The sequence below is a fragment of the Macaca thibetana genome, chromosome 8 (genome assembly GCF_024542745.1).
Source record: "Macaca thibetana thibetana isolate TM-01 chromosome 8, ASM2454274v1, whole genome shotgun sequence".
Classification (NCBI taxonomy): domain Eukaryota; kingdom Metazoa; phylum Chordata; class Mammalia; order Primates; family Cercopithecidae; genus Macaca; species Macaca thibetana.
Window position 1 is genome coordinate 112,757,850 of NC_065585.1, and position 15,936 is coordinate 112,773,785.

The 15,936-nt window shown below is 46.1% G+C and overlaps 2 protein-coding genes across 3 annotated transcripts in view; both read left to right on the top strand.

The window, feature by feature from the left end:
• Window positions 1-15,936, top strand: part of GTF2E2 (general transcription factor IIE subunit 2) — a 381,513-nt gene that overhangs the window by 205,261 nt on the left and 160,316 nt on the right. The window lies entirely within an intron of this gene.
• The window catches only part of GSR (glutathione-disulfide reductase), a 58,056-nt gene continuing 51,017 nt past the window's right edge, over window positions 8,898-15,936 (top strand). Inside the window, exon 1 of one of the 2 annotated variants that reach the window (XM_050802508.1) lies at window positions 8,898-8,916. Coding sequence is in view for 1 of the 2 variants with exons in the window: in XM_050802507.1 (XP_050658464.1) it covers window positions 9,128-9,433 (306 nt within the window). In the remaining variant the exon portion in view is untranslated. Of the gene's footprint in view, window positions 8,917-8,975; window positions 9,434-15,936 lie in introns of those variants that run through there. The other variant, XM_050802507.1, reaches the window with a different exon arrangement.

A 15,936-nucleotide genomic window follows, 5' to 3' on the forward strand; every position in this document is an offset into this window, starting at 1 on the left:
TGAGACTCAGTCTCAAATAAAAAAAAGAAAAAAGAATATTGCTTTGACATAATCTTAGTGTCTCAGAGGGGACGTCACGGGTGATTTTTATTTATGAGACGGTGTCACTCTGTCACACAGGCTGGAGTTCAGTGGCACAAGCATAGCTCACTGCAGCCTGGGACCCCTGGACTCAAGCGATCATCCCACCTCATCCTCCCAAGTAGCTGGGACTACAAACACATGCCACCATGACTGGTTAATTTTTTGTTCTTTTTTTTCCAAGAGATGGGGTCTTACTATATTGTCCAAGCTGATCTTGAACTCCTAGTCTCAAGTGATCCTCTAGCCTTGGCCTCCCAAAGTGTTGGGATTACAGGCATGAGCCACGGCACCTGAAAATATGTGTTTTTTTCTTGTAGGAATTTAGAAAATTGCCCTGCCAGCTCTGCCCTAAACCCTCAACAAGTAGCTGACTTTTTGTTTCCTTAACCTTAGGATCCATCTTAGTTGATAAAGGGGTAAATGATTGTCTATTTTAGTCTCTCAGATCACAATATTTTATTTTTTTTTAAGATGAGGGTCTTACCATGTCCCCCGGGCTGGCCTCAAACTCCTGGGCTCAAGCAATCCTCCCACCTCAGCCTCCAGAGTAGCTGGGAGTACAAGTGTGCACCACCACACCCAACTATTACAGAACTTTTGCATTTAAAAAGTCAATTATTTTTTTTCAATATTTTATAAAAATTTTCAGACCAACAGTTGAAAATATTTTTACTCACATTTTATTCTCCTTATTTGATAACATACCTATCAATCCTTCCATCCTTTCATCAGTCTTAGTTTTTGATGCATTTCAAAGTTGCAAACATTAGCAGACTTTCCCTGAAATACTTCAACATGTATATCGTTAACTATGTCACAAGTATATACGTAGAAGAGGCTAAAGATCACCTCTTCCCATCTTAGGTCTTAGTTGGGACTCGTATAATAAAAGACGGATTAACAAGAAGAAAACAAGTTTATTAACGCATACTGTGTGCATTAGACAGGAGAAATCTCAATGAAAAGTAACTGAAAGCAATGGCTTAGAATTCTGTCTTATGAGAGTTTAACAAAGAGCAGTGAATTTGGGGGGAAATGACAGGGCAAAGGAAGGTGGTTTTAGGCTTCAGAAGGTGGGAGGCTGTGGGAAGGTAAGCACAGTATATGCAAGGAAACTAATGGGTAAGTTTTGTTTGTAGATTCTTCTGGTGCCACTTTGGGCTGGTAACAGTCTTAAGCTGCCTCCAGTAAAGGAGAATGTATGTCCTGTCTTTAGGCAGAAAAGTGAGAGGATAGGGAGAGCTTTTTCTCTGTTTTCTGCTGCTTTATTTATTTATTTTTAGGTTTTTTTTTTTTTTTGAGATGGAGTCTCGCTCTGTGGCCAGACTGGAGTGCAGTGGCACCATCTCGGCTCACCGCAGCCTCTGCCTCTCGGGTTCAAGAGATTCTCCTGCCTCAGCCTCCTGAGTAGCTGGGACTATAGGCACGTGCCACCACGCCCAGCTAATTTTTGTATTTTTAGTAGAGACACGGTTTCACCATGTTGGCCAGGATGGTCTCGATCTCTTGACCTCATGATCTGCCCGCCTCAGCCTCCCAAAGTGCTGGGATTACAGGCATGAGCCACCGCACTGGCCTGTTTTCTGCTCCTTAATTGCCTTTGGCCAAAAAATAATTTTTATGTCAAAGAGGCATATTTTGGGGTGGCACCTTCTGGTTTCCTTCACATACTTCATATGATCTACATACTTCATCATGCATATCATTAACTACAATGAAATGGACACATCATGAGCATACCATTCCTTGAGTTCCAATGTATGCATGCCTAGTGCAACCTAAATCCCAAGCAAAGTACAAAGCATTGACTGACCGTGGTGGCTCGTGCCTGTAATCCCAGCACTTTGGGAGGCTGAGGTGCCCAGGAATTTGAGACCAGCCTGGACAACATGTGAGACCCCATCTCTACCCCCAAAAAATAATAATAATTTTTAATTAGCTGGGTGTGGTGGCATGCACCTGTGGTCACAGCTACTCCAGGGGCTGAGGCAGGAGGATCACTTGAGCCCAGGAGGTGGAGGCTGCAGTAAGCCGTGTTTGTGACACTGCACTCCAGCCTGGGCGACAGAGAGACCCTGTCTCAAAACAAAAAACAAAAAACAAAGCATTGCACAGACAGCAAGCGTTGCTCTGATTTTTTTCCACCGTAGGTTAATTTTGCCTCTTCTAGGACTTTTGTAAATTATACAAAATGTACTCTTTGGATAAGGCTTTGTTCACACTGCATACTTTTCAACACTTTATGAGATAATTATAGATTCACATGCTGTTATAAGAGGTCATGGAGGTTGCATAAATCCTTTACCATTTCCCCCGATGTTAAAATTGTGCATAAGGACAGTATAATATCATAAATAGGAAATATATATTGACACAATCCAGTGGCTTCATTCAGATTTTACCAGTTATAGATACTCATTTGTGTGTGTGATTTAGTTCTATGCAATACTATCACCTGTGTCAATTCCTCTGAGCACTACAATCAAGATATAGAGTAGTTCCATCACAGGAATTCCTCATGCTACCCTTCCACAGCCACCTCACTTTCTACCCTCACCACCATCAACCCCCATGAAACCACTCATCTGGTCTCCATTTCCTTTTTTCCCCTCCATCTTAATTGAGGTGTAACTGACAGATAAAATCCATCTTTTCAATTTTGTCATTTCAAGAATATTATATAAATGAATCATACAGCAGCAACAACAACAAAAAGCCTTTATTGAGACGGAGTTTCACTCTTGTTGCCCAGGCTGGAGTGTAATGGCACAATCTCAGCTCACTGTAACCCCTGCCTCCTGGGTTCAAGTGATTCTCCTGCCTCAGCCTCCCGAGTAGCTGGGATTACAGGTGCCCACCACCATGCCTGGTTAATTTTTTGTATTTTTAGTAGATACAGGGTTTCACCATGTTGGTCAAGCTGGTCTCAAACTCCTGACCTCAGGTGATCCACCCACCTGAGCCTCCTAAAGTGCTGGGATTACAGGTGTGAGCCACCATGCCTGGCTTTTTCTTTTTTTTTTTTTCTTTTAACAGAGTCTTGGTTGCTCTGTTGCTCAGGCTGGTCTCAAACTCCTGGGCTCAAGCAATCCTGCGTCAGCCTCCTGAGTAGCTGGCACTACAGGAATGTGTCATTGCACCTAGGTCTTATTGACTTTTTGATGAGTAGAACTTTTTAATTTTGATGACAATTTATCTAAGTTTTTTTTTTTTTTTTTTTTTTTTTTTGACAGAGTCTCGCTCTGTCACCCAGGCTGGAGTGCAGTGGTGTGATCTCGGCCCACTGCAAGCTCCACCTCCCGGGTTCACGCCATTCTCCTGCTTTAGCCTCCGAGTAGCTGGGACTACAGGCGCCCGCCATCACGCCCGGCTAGTTTTTTGTATTTTTAGTAGAGACGGGGTTTCACTGTGTGAGCCGGGATGGGATGGTCTCGATCTCCTGACCTCGTGATCCGCCCACCTCAGCCTCCCAAAGTGCTGGGGTTACAGGCGTGAGCCACCGCGCCCGGCCTAAATTTTCTTTTATGATTATTGCTTTCTGTGTCCTAAGAAACTTTTGCTTATCTTGAAGTCAAGAGATTCTCCTATTTTTTTTTTCTTTTTTTTAAAAATAGACATAGGGTTTCACCATGTTGCTCAGGCTGGTCTTGAACTCCTGAGCTTAAGCAATCTGCCCTCCTTGGCATCCCAAAGTGCTGAGATTACAGGTGTGAGCCACCGTGCTGGGCCTCCTATGTTTTCTTCTAAAAGCTTTGTATTTTAACTTTTACATTTAGGTTTATGAAATTATTCTTTTAGTAGTCTCTTTTTCCCCCCTAAAAAAATAAGATGGCTGTGTGTGTGTGTGTGTGTGTTTTGGTTGTTGTTTTAACAGGGTCTAATAGCATTACCCAAGCTGCAGTGCAGTTGTACAATCACGGCTCACTGTAGCCTCCACCTCCCAGACCCACATGATCCTCCCATATCGGCCACCTGAGTAACTGGGACCACAGGTGTGCACTACCATACCTAACTTTTTTGTTCGTTTGAGACAGGGTCTTGCTCTGTTGCTCAGGCTGGAGTGCAGTGGTGAGATCATGGCTCACTGCAGCCTTGACCTTCTGGGCTCACATAGACTTGATTCATCCAATGAACAATAAATATGATACACCTACCATGCCCCAGGTGCTGTTACAGATGCTGGAGATATAGCCACAAATGAGACAGACAAGATTCTTGCACACCATGGAGTCTGTACACTAGTGTGTGATGACTAGTTTTAGATGTCAGCTGGGAGGGTGTTTTAGGATGAAATTAACATTTAAATCGCTGAACTCTGAGTAAGCAGATTGCCCTCCATTATGTGTGTGGGCCTCATCCAGTCAGCTAAATGCCTAAATAGAAAAGACCAGCCTCCCCGAATAAGAGTGATTTCCCAACAGACTGCCTTTGGACTGGAACTGCACCATCATGCCAAAAAGCAGAAGGTAACACAAGCAGGAGAAAAAAAATCAATCAATAGAAAAAGACCCAGAAATGACAGAGCTGATGGAATCCACAGACACAACTTTAAATATGTCAACAAGGAAAAATGGTTATGTCAGACTGGTGAAATTATGATTTTTTCTTATTTTTCTAAATATATGAAAATTAAACAAAAAGAACATTAATCCCTTATATGGATATCTATTTTTTGATGGACATTTATTCCCAAGAACAGATAAATGAAGGAAATGATAAAACACCACATTTAAGACATTGATTACCTCTTGGGGGAGAGAGACAGGGAGAAGGATGCAACTGGGATAACTATGTAGAACTAGACAGTGTGGTAGTACTACATTTCTTAAGCTAAGAGGTGTGGATGTGCCATTGTATTATTCTTTATACAGGTACTTTGTTTATCTTAAATATTGCAAAATACAATTTAAAAATAAACAGAGGGTCGGGTGCAGTGGCTCATGCCTGTAATCCCAACACTTTGAGAGGCCAAGGTGAGTGGATCACCTGAGGTCAGGAGGTCGAGACTAGCCTGGCCAACACGATAAAACCCTGTCTCTACTAAAAATACAAAAATTATCTGGGCATGGTGGCGGGTGCCTGATATCCCAGCTACTCAGGAGGCTGAGGCAGGAGAATCGCTTGAGCCCAGGAGACGAGGTTGAAGTGAGCTGAGATTGTGCCATTGCACTCCAGCCTGGGAGACAAGAGTGAAACAGTCTCAAAAAAATAAAATAAAATAAAAATAAACAGTTACAGAAAAAATACCACATATTTATATTCAGAATAGGAATAGTAGTGTTATTTCCAAAACTTTTTATGATCTCCCCCATGATCTTTCAAGATATGTTACTGAAACAATCAGATCTAAAAGAGATCTTCAGTGCATGTGTCATTTCCCTTTAGATGTTATCTTCTGAGGTTGTATCCAGTTTTCTCAACAAGGCAGACTTGCTATGTCCCTCTGAAAATTTCTTTCCCTTTACTGTATAACTTGCTTTTTGTTAATTCCATATTTAGTTATTGTTCTCTGCCTCTTCAGTGTTTATCTTTCATTTCAATATTAAACACTGATATTGGGTAACTGAGTAATATTCAATTATTCCTTTCCTCATGTTATTTTTATCCTTCTAAGTGACTGCAATTATTTTCATACATGGAACATGAAAAATTTTATTGAGCAACCTGTATTTGCAAAGTTATTTTTGTACCACTATTTCCTGCATAGATTTCTCAAATTGTTTATAGAAGTACCATCACCACCTTTCTGGTGACACAATATCTCTTGACCTACAACCTCAACACAGAGTTGTAATATGAATTAGTCACTATTAGTGGGAAAGGATTTTTTTGTTTTGAAACGGAGTCTCACTCTGTCCCCTAGGCTGGGGTGCAGTGGCGTCATCTCAGCTCACTGCAACCTCTGCCTCCCAGGATCAATCGATTCTCCTGCCTCAGCCTCCCGAGTAGCTGGGATTACAGGCACACGCCACCATACCTGGTTAATTTTTGAATTTTTAGTAGAGACGGGGTTTCACTATGTTGGCCAGGCTGGTTTTGAACTCCTGACTTCAAGTCATCCACCCACCTTGGCCTCCCAAAGTGCTGGGATTACAGGCGTGAGCCACCGAGCTCAGCGTTGTTTTTCCTTTTTTTTTTTTTTTTTTTTTTTTTTTTTTTTTTTTTTGAGACGGAGTCTGGCTCTGTCGCCCAGGCTGGAGTGCAGTGGCCGGATCTCAGCTCACTGCAAGCTCCGCCTCCCGGGTTTACGCCATTCTCCTGCCTCAGCCTCCCGAGTAGCTGGGACTACAGGCGCCCGCCACCTCACCCGGCTAGTTTTTTTGTATTTTTAAGTAGAGACGGGGTTTCACCGTGTTAGCCTGGATGGTCTTGATCTTGTGACCTCGTGATCCGCATGATCTGCCCGTCTCGGCCTCCCAAAGTGCTGGGATTACAGGCTTGAGCCACCGCGCCCGGCCTTTTTTTTTTTTGAGACAGAGTCTCACTCTGTTGCCCAGGCTGGAGTGCAGTGGTGCCATCTCAGCTCACTGCAACTGTGGCCTCTTGGGTTCAAGTCTCATGTCTCAGCCTCCTGAGTGGATGGCACTACAGGTACCACTCTGGCTAATTTTTGTATTTTTAGCAGAGACCGGGTTTTCCTCTGTTGCCCAAGCTGGTCTTTTATTTTCACCTTAAGACATACTCAGTGATGGTTTCTTTCTAATAATGGTTAATAGGCTTCTGAGTTAGGCCTTCAGGATTTGAATTCCTGCTCTGCCATTCACCAGTTGTTTAATTTTTAAATTTTTTTATCGTTACAGAATTATTTGACTATGCTAGAAAAACATCCACAAGTCACCAACTGTTTAATCTTGTGCAAGTTATTTAACCTCTTTGGACCTCAGTGTCCACATCTATAAAATGGAGACAATAACAGTATTTATTGGGTTGAGGGAGGATAACATATAAAGCTCTTAGCACAGTGCTTAGCTCCATACATATTAATTATGGGCTTATTATTTTGAGAAATATTTCATGGTGTCTTCATAGAAATCACCTACGTTTGTCCAGTGGGGTTTTGAGACAGCATCTCTGTTGCCCAGGCTGGAATACAGTGGTGTGATCACATTTCACTGCAGCCTCAACCTCCCGGGTTCAAGTGATCTGCTACCTCAGCCTCCTGAGTAGCTGGGACTACAGGTGTGCACCACCACACCCGACTAATTTTTAAATTTTTTGTAGACACCAGGTCTTACTATGTTGCCTACGCTGGTCTCGAACTCCTGGGCTCCAGCGATCCTCCTCCTGTGGCTTCCCTTCCCAAAGTGCTGGGATTACAGGCATGAGCCACTGTGCCTGACATCCTCTAGTGTTTGAAAGAAAAAAAACTTTTTTAAAGAGACAGTGTCTCATTCTGTCACCCAAGCTGGAGTGCAGTGGTGCAATCATAGCTCACTGTAACCTTGAATTCCTGGGCTCAAGTGATCCTTTCACCTCACCCTCCAGAGTAGCCGGGACTACAGGTGTATGTCACCACACCCAGCTAATTTTTAATTTTTTTGTGGAGATGAGGAACTCCCCTATGTTGCCCAGGTTGGTCTCGAACTCGTGGGCTTAAGGGATCCTCCCGCCTCAGCCTCCCAAAGTGCTGGGATTACAGGTGTGAGTTACTGCACCCCGTCCAAAATGGTGTTTTTTCTGTGTTCTGTCTCCATTTATTACATGTCAGCCTGTAGGAAGGAAAAACTTTCCCTTCTTCCTTACATTTTGTAATCAGAAAAAAATTTTTGTAAAAGAATTGGATCCCATTCTAATTGGGGTGTGGTATGTTCCCATTCTCCCTCATTGTGCTGGGCCTTGCTGCCCTGTGACCTGGACCTTCCTTCCTTTGCCTACCGGGCTCAGCCGTGTGCTCGGATGACCTGTGCACAGTCCTTGTGGGCACAGGATTGTGGCCTACCACAAGACAAATTCGAAGCTGCACTTACTACTTTGTTGTGCAGTTGGTAGTTGTAGATATTCCCAAAGGAGACATCAGTCTCTACAGCTTGGGAGGTCAATGTTTTTATGTCTCCATCTCTATCCTTTTCTCTGTGCTTCATCTGTGAATCACGAAAACCGCTACTCCGAATTAATCCACTATTCCAATGTTTCTCAAATTTAAGAGTCACCTGAAGGCAAGAAACAGTGTTGGTCAAAATGTAGTTCCCAGCTGGGCACATGCACGCCTGTAATCCCAGCTACTCAGGAGGCTGAGGCCAGAGGATCTCTTGAGCCTAGGACAGGAGTTCGAGACCCCTGACTTTAAAAGGAAAATAAGGCCGGGCACGGTGTCTGGCACCTGTAATCCTAGCATTTTGGGAGACCAAGGTGAGAGAATCGCTTGAGGCCAAGAGTTCCATACTAGTCCTGGTAACATAGCGAGCCCCTATCTCTACAAAAAACAACAACAAAAAATTAACCGGGCGCTGTGGCGGACACCTGTAGTCCCCGCTACTGGGAAGGCTGAGGCGGGCGGATCGCTGCTTGAACACGGGTGGTGGAGGCTGCAATAAGCAGAGATCACATCACTGCACCCCAGCCTGGGGGAGAGTGAGACCCAGTCTCAAAGAAAAAACAACAATCAAAAGTGGTCTCTGGAACAAACCTGGAGAAACAACCCCCCGAATAGAGGCAAATTTTTATTCCTGGAGAAGCCAGTGCCACTGGCAACTCCCCAGGGGCCCAGCTCGGGGAAAGCCAGCTGAAACGAGAGAACGAGAGGACGAGAGGACGTTCACCGTCCCCCGCCTCGCTCCACCGGACTTCAGAAAGCTACACGCTGCAGGCGCCGCTCGGGATCCAGGTGCCAGGGTGAGGACGGAGGCGGAGAAACCCCTCAGGCTCCGCCACCGGGGCAGGAAATAGGGGGGCGGCCCCGACTCTGGGCACCCCCCCGGGTCTCGCCTAGCGGCGGGCGCGTGCTTAGTCACCGTGAGGCTGCGCATGTCGGAGGCCCGCGCCCCCCTTCCCCGGGGACCGCCCCCGGGCCGCCCGCCCCCCTCGGCGCGCCACTTCCGCGTGCATGGCCCTGCTCACCCGAGCCCTGAGCGCCCGCGCGGGGCCGAGCTGGCGGCGGGCGGCGCGCGCGTCCGCAGGCTTCCAGCTGCCTCTGCTTGAGCCCGCGGCCGTCACACGCGCCCTCTCCGGTGCCATGGCCTGCAGGCAGGAGGCGCAGCCGCAGGGCCCGCCGCCCGCCGCTGGTGCCGTGGCCTCCTATGACTACCTGGTGATCGGGGGCGGCTCGGGCGGGCTGGCCAGCGCGCGCAGGGCAGCCGAGTTGGGCGCCAGGGCCGCCGTGGTGGAGAGCCACAAGCTGGGTGGCACTTGCGTGAGTACCGCCGTTTGTTCGGTCAGGGGGCGCCGCTTTGTCTCGGCCTTTCGGGGGACAGCCTGTGCTCGTTCGTATGGCGATTCCGTCTCCCCGAGCTGCGCTTTCCTCTTTTCCACCCCCGCAACTCCCCATTCCGAAGCCGGGACCCCAGAAGGTGGAGAAGAGAGAAGCGTCTAGGGGCTTCTCTGCGGCCCCCAAAGCCGAGCCAGCGTCTGCTTCCGCAGGAATGCGATATTGACCATGGCCGGGGCGGGTTAGATTAACCTTCCTCCATCCTCACTTGTCCAAGTGGGAGAGGATTGGATTCTATGCTTGACCGCGTCAAACACAAAACTGCATCTGGGAACATTGCTGGTGGCCTGTGTGTAGGGACGAGGGTGACGGTGTCGTTGATGGTGGAGGGTACCCTTGAAGAATATAGATCCTGGTTCTCCCATTTCAAGGGCAGAATGATTTATAGCGGTTGTTGTCAACCTTGGCTGCACATTCGAATCACCTGAGGGTGCCTGGATTCCCGACTTAATTGGTCTGAGGTGCAGCCTGGGCTTTGGGATTTTCAGGTGATCTGAATTGCAGCCAAGGCGACCTTGATTAGGTGAGTTCTCAGAGCTTTTGTTTTGTCTTGGTTTCATGTGGATTGCAAAACTAAAAACAGACGGATGTAAATCCTGAGATTTACAAAATTCATAATTTTTGAAAATAAGGGTTTTTGTTTGTGTGTGTTTGTTTTTTGAGACAGGGTCTTGCCCTGTCACCTAGGCTAGAGTGCAGTGGCCATCATAGCTCACTGCACCCTCGAACTCTGAGAGTCTGAGACTCAAGAGATCCTCCCGCCTCGGGCCCCTGAGTAGCTGGAACTACAAGGGGCGAACCACCAGACCCAGTTAATTATTATTTTTTGTAGAGATGGGGGTCTCGCTGTGTTGCCCCTGCTGATTTCAAACTCTTGGACTCAAGCTGTCTTCCCGCCTCAGCCTCCCGAAGTGCTAGGATTACAAGCCTGAGCCACTGCACTCATCCTAAAAATAAATGTTGTTTCCAAGTTATTGGTGTGCCCACCCTTTTCTATCACAAGATTTGGGTGTTGACGATTAAAATGCTGTATCCAAGAGGAACCTGGGATTCGGGATAGGTTCTCTAAATTCCTTTGGAGATTAATATTTAAATTATGTCAAAATGGGAACTTAAGGACAGGGATGGGCTTCTATGTTTGTGTATCTCTTATCACCTTAAAATCCCTTGCTCAATAAGCACTTGTGCAATGAATGAAACTAGAAATTGACAGGAAAAGGCTGACTTCATTGTTAAGTGCCCTTTTTAAAAAATGAACATGGAGATGAAGAGGAAGGAAAAATCCCTATTAATTATCAACTTGCACTTTGACACCATAGTCCAGACTGAAGGTTAGAAGTCTGTCTCTCCAGAAGGCAGATTGTAGGGTCCCACTGAGTGCCCCCTCCCACACCTCGTGAGAGTACTTACTTGATCACTGCTCACTTCGGTTCTGCTTGCCACATTTTTCTCTTCCTCTTTCTCTGCTCATGTTATAATCTGCTTCAGAGGTTCACCCACTTTACCTTCCTGTTACGATTTTTTTTTTTTTTTTTTTTTTTGAGAGGGAGTCATTCTGTCACCCAGGCTGGAGTACAATGGTGCAATCTGGGCTCGCTGCAACCTCCACCTCCTGGGTTCAAGCAATTCTCCTGTCTCAGCCTCTCGAGTAGCTGGGAATGTAGGTGCACGCCACCATGCCCGGCTAGTTTTTGTACTTTTAATAGAGATGGGGTTTCGCCATGTTGGCCAGGCTGGTCTCAAACTCCTGACCTCGGCTAATCCACCCACGTTGGCCTCCCAAGTGCTTGGATTACAAGTATGAGCCACCACATCTGGCTAATTTTTTATTTTTTAAATTTTATTTATTTTATTTTATTTTTTTGGATGGAGTCTTGCTCTGTCACCCAGGCTGGAGTGCAGTGGTGTAATCTCTGCTCACTGCAAACTCCGCCTCCCAGGTTCAAGCAATTCTCCTGCTTCAGCCTCCCAAGTAGCTGAGATTACAAGTGCCCACCACCACACCCAGCTAATTTTTGTATTTTTAGTAGAGACGGGTTTCACCATGTTGGCCAGGCCGGTCTTGAACTCCTGACCTCGTGATCCACTCACCTTGGCCTCCTGAAGTGCTGGGATTACAGGCGTGAGCCACTGTACCTGGCCTATTTTCGTTATTTTTATTTTTTTAGAAACAGGGTTTTGCCATGTTACCTAAGCTGGTCTCTTACTCCTGGGCTTAAGCAGTTGGCCTGCCTTGGCCTCCCCAAATGCTGGGATTACAGGCATCAGCCACCACTCCTGTCCCATTTTTTTGTATTTTAAGTGCTTGGATTGGGGGCGGGTAGGGAGAAAACGGTAGATATAAACGTTTGTGAGATATGTCCCTTCCCTTAAGGAATTTTGTGGTTGTGAAAGAAAAAAATCTTGGAACCCCAAACTATGCCATAGGGAAAGTTCGGTTTGGGAACTGAATCACGCAAAAACTGCTTTTCCTTTTGTTCCCAAACAGACAGCTGTAATTTCACAATCCCATGTCATAGCCTCATTTCCTCTACTCCCTGTTTTCACTTTATCTTATGTAAAATGTAGATTTGCTGAGGCTCATAAGAACCTCACAAGAATGTAGCCATCTAGGTTGGGTGTGATGGCTCACTCCCATAATCCCAGCACTTTGGGAGGCCCAGGTGGGCGGATCACCTGAGGTCAAGAGTTCGAGACCAGCCTGGCCAACATGGTGAAACTCCGTCTCTACTAAAAATACAAAAATTAGCTGGGCGTGGTGCGGGCACCTGTAATCCCGGCTACTTGGGAGCCTGAGGCAGGAGGATTGCTTGAACCTGGGAGACGGAGGTTGCAGTGAGCCGAGATCATGCCACTGCACCCCAGCCTGGGCAATGGAGTGACACTTCGTCTCAAAAAAAAAAAAAAAGTAATAATTTGCCTTACTGACTATTCTCCTCTCTTTTCTTTTTCCTCCTCCTTGTTCATTCCCCTTTAAATGCTAACATTCCCAAAACCTCATTTGGAAAAAGCATAGGTCATAGATACTCCTGCGATCTGTATTTTTTCCCACGTGCATCTTCAACCTTGGCTAAATAAATCTCTGTAGATTGAGACTTGCCTCAATCACATTTTGGTTTGCAGTGGGGAAGACAAAATACAGACAGTCAACCCCGAAGGGGAGTGGTTTGTGTTAATTGCTGCAAGTAATAAGAAATTACGGTAGTCCAGAGAACAGTTGAAGTGATCACTTATGTGTGGGCACCATGGGAAGATTTCATGAAGGAGATGGTATCTTTCGGGACCTCGAAAGATGGGGTTGGGCGTAGTGGCTCATGCCTGTGATCCCAGCACTTTGGGAGGCCGAGGTGGGCGAATCACTTGAGGCTAGGAGTTTGAGACCATTCTGGCCAACATAGTGAAACCCCATCTCTACTAAAAATACAAAAATTAGCTGGGTGTGGTGGCACACGCTACTTGGGAGGCTGAGACACGAGAATCACTTGAGGCCAGAAGGCAGAGGTTGCCGTGAGCCAAGATCATGCCTCTGCACTCCAGTGTGGGCAACAGAGTGAGATTCTGTCTCAAAAAAAGAAAAAAAAAAAAAAAAAGGTGGTGGGTTGGGTAGTATTCTTTGACATTCGGAACCTCAAAAGATGGGTCCCAGGCCTAGGCTTGGAAACGGGATATGTTGTGTAATCAAATTTGGAGCAAAGGCTGTCTCTTTAATAGAAATAAGAGATGAGAAGCTGATAGGTAGGTTGTGGTTTGAAAAATGTGGAGTTTCTGGACACACAGTGAACTGGGGGTGGGGGCGGGTTTGAGCAAACCAGTGACTCAGTGAAAGTAGTTTTGTAGTAAGCCATAGGATTGAGATCTCACCCTTGGTGATGCCCAATAGAAGTTTGTCTTTCTTTTTCTTTTTCTTTTAATTTATAGAGATAGGGTCTCACTACATTGCCCAGGCTGGTATTGAACTCCTGGACTCAAGCAATCCTCCTGCTTTGGTCTCTGAAAGTGTTAGGATTACAGATGTGAGCCACTGTGCACGGCAGAAGTTTAAGATTGGTTCTCCTATGAGTTCTTTCCTAAATAAAATCCATTAATTTCTAAAGCTTGGGGAAATTTTAAAGTTGTGGTTAATGAACTCACACGGAAGGTTCAAATTAGAATGTGTGTCTAGCAGGGGTCATTTACAGGTAGTGAAATTGGTTGGTTTTTCATTGTTTTATCAGTGTTCCTTCATGTAATTGTTCAACTGTTAAAGTTTATGGGAGGCCATTGTTTTGGACCAGCCTCCTGTACTAGGTCCCAGCAGACCTGGGGGTGTGTGTGTGTGTGTGTGTGTGTGTGTGTGTGTGTGTGTTGCTCTGTCACCCAGACTGGAGTGCAGCGGGGTGATCTCGGCTCACTGCAACTTCCATCTCCTGGGTTCAAGGAATTCATGTGCCTCAGCCTCGTGAGTAGCTGGGACTACAGGCGCACGCCACCATGCCTGGCTAATTTTTTGTATTTTTAGTAGAGATGAGGTTTCACCACGTTGGCCAGGCTGGTCCCGAACTCCTGACCTAAAGTGATCCACCTGCCTCGGCCTCCCAAAGTGCCGGGATTACAAGTATGAGCCACCGCGTCTGGCGTGTTGTTTCATTTTTAAGAGACAGGGTCTCCCTCTGTTTCCCAGGCTGGAGTGCAGTGGTGTGATCTGAGCTCACTGTAGCCTCAAACTCGTGGGCTCAGGCGATCCTCCCACCTCAGCCTCCTGACTAGCTGGTTCTGCAGGTAGATACCACTGAGCCTTGCTTGAATTCAGTATTTGAAATCTCCAAAAGGTTAAATAAATTGCTTCTCTCATGATCACATGTAGACTGGAGAGAAATGCAAAGATCGCCCAAAGCCAAGGTGAATTAGAGCCTTCTGGGAGCTTTGCCTCTGTGGTTCGCTTCTCTGCCTACACAAGTGTTGGGAGAGTCAGCTTAAGGAAAAGTTCTTTCTGAATTGCCGCTCCCTTTGCCCCAGGGCCTGGGGAGCTTGTGGTCCCGGGTTCCTGCTGAGTGTACTGATTCTGTGATAAGAATAACCAGGTTCCTGTGGTTTTGGCGAGTAGTTCTCACCAGTGAGAGTTGGGTAGTGAGGGTTGATCATGTGACAAAAGTTCATGATCGCCGAGTCACAGTGAACTGTGCTGCATAGCCCCAGTTGGAGAGGCCTGTGGGGGAGAGAAGTAGGGGCTTTGAAAGATCCGTGAACAACAGGCTGCTCAGTGAATCATTGTTCATCTAGGCTGAAAACAATTACCCAGCAACATGTAAATCATAACCTCACTTGGAAGTGATACTGTGTACTTTGATATTATGTCTATACCCTGAGAAAGCTAAACACTGGACATGCTTTTTTTTTTTTTTTTTTTTTTTTTGAGACAGGGTCTCACTGTGTCACCCAGGCTGGAGTGCAGGGGCATGATCATAGCTCACTGCAACCTTGAACTCCCAAGCTCAAGTGATCCTCCCGCCTCAGCCTCCCTAGTAGTCAGGACCACAGGCACATGGCCACCACCATGCCCCGGCTGATTTTTTAAATTTTCAGTAGCAATAAGGTTTTGCTTCGCTGCCCATGCTGGTCTCAAACTCCTGAGCTCAAGCAGTCCTCCCACTTCACCCTCTCAAAGTGCTGGGATTATAGGCATGAGCTGCCGTGCCCAGCCTGAACATGCATTATTAAATGTTTTAATTTAAACATACATTATTAAATATTAAATTACTAAAAGGAGGTCAGTTTAAAGGAACTCTGTCATCAGTTCCTACAATATTGACAGATAGCTTTCCGAAATAGAAGGGTACCCTAATGTGTCTCCTGGGTTTAGAATTTCATAGAATGGGGCCCACTCATATTCATAAGTGACAAATAAAGGAGTGGCCATAAAGGGTGGGGCTAAAGCAAACAAATGCTATTGTTGAAATTTGGCTTTTAACTTACCTTGTTGACTGCTTAGTTTTTTTGTACTAGTCTTTGTATACTGTTGCTTTGCCATCTGCCTCAAAACCCACTAAATCTGCAGGGCTAGGAAAAGAAAGACTGCCTCTGAATCCTTCAGAGTGTCTGTTTCTTTGTAAAACATACTTTGAAAAGTAACCACAGAGAATGCTTTTTTTTTTGAGACAGAGTCAGGCTGTTGCCTAGGCTGGAGCGCAGTGGTGCCATCTCGGCTCACTGCAACCTCTGACTCCCAGGTTCAAGCGATTCTCCTGCCCAGCCTCCTGAGTAGCTGGGACTACAGGGGCGCGTCACCACACCCAGCTAATTCTTTTTTTTTTAGTAGAGATGAGGTTTCACCATGTTGGCCAGGCCTGTCTCGAACTCCGGACCTCAACCGATCCACTCGCCTTGGCCTCCCAAAGTGCTGAGATTATAGACATGAGCCACCGTGTCTGGCCAAGAATCCAAGAACTTTT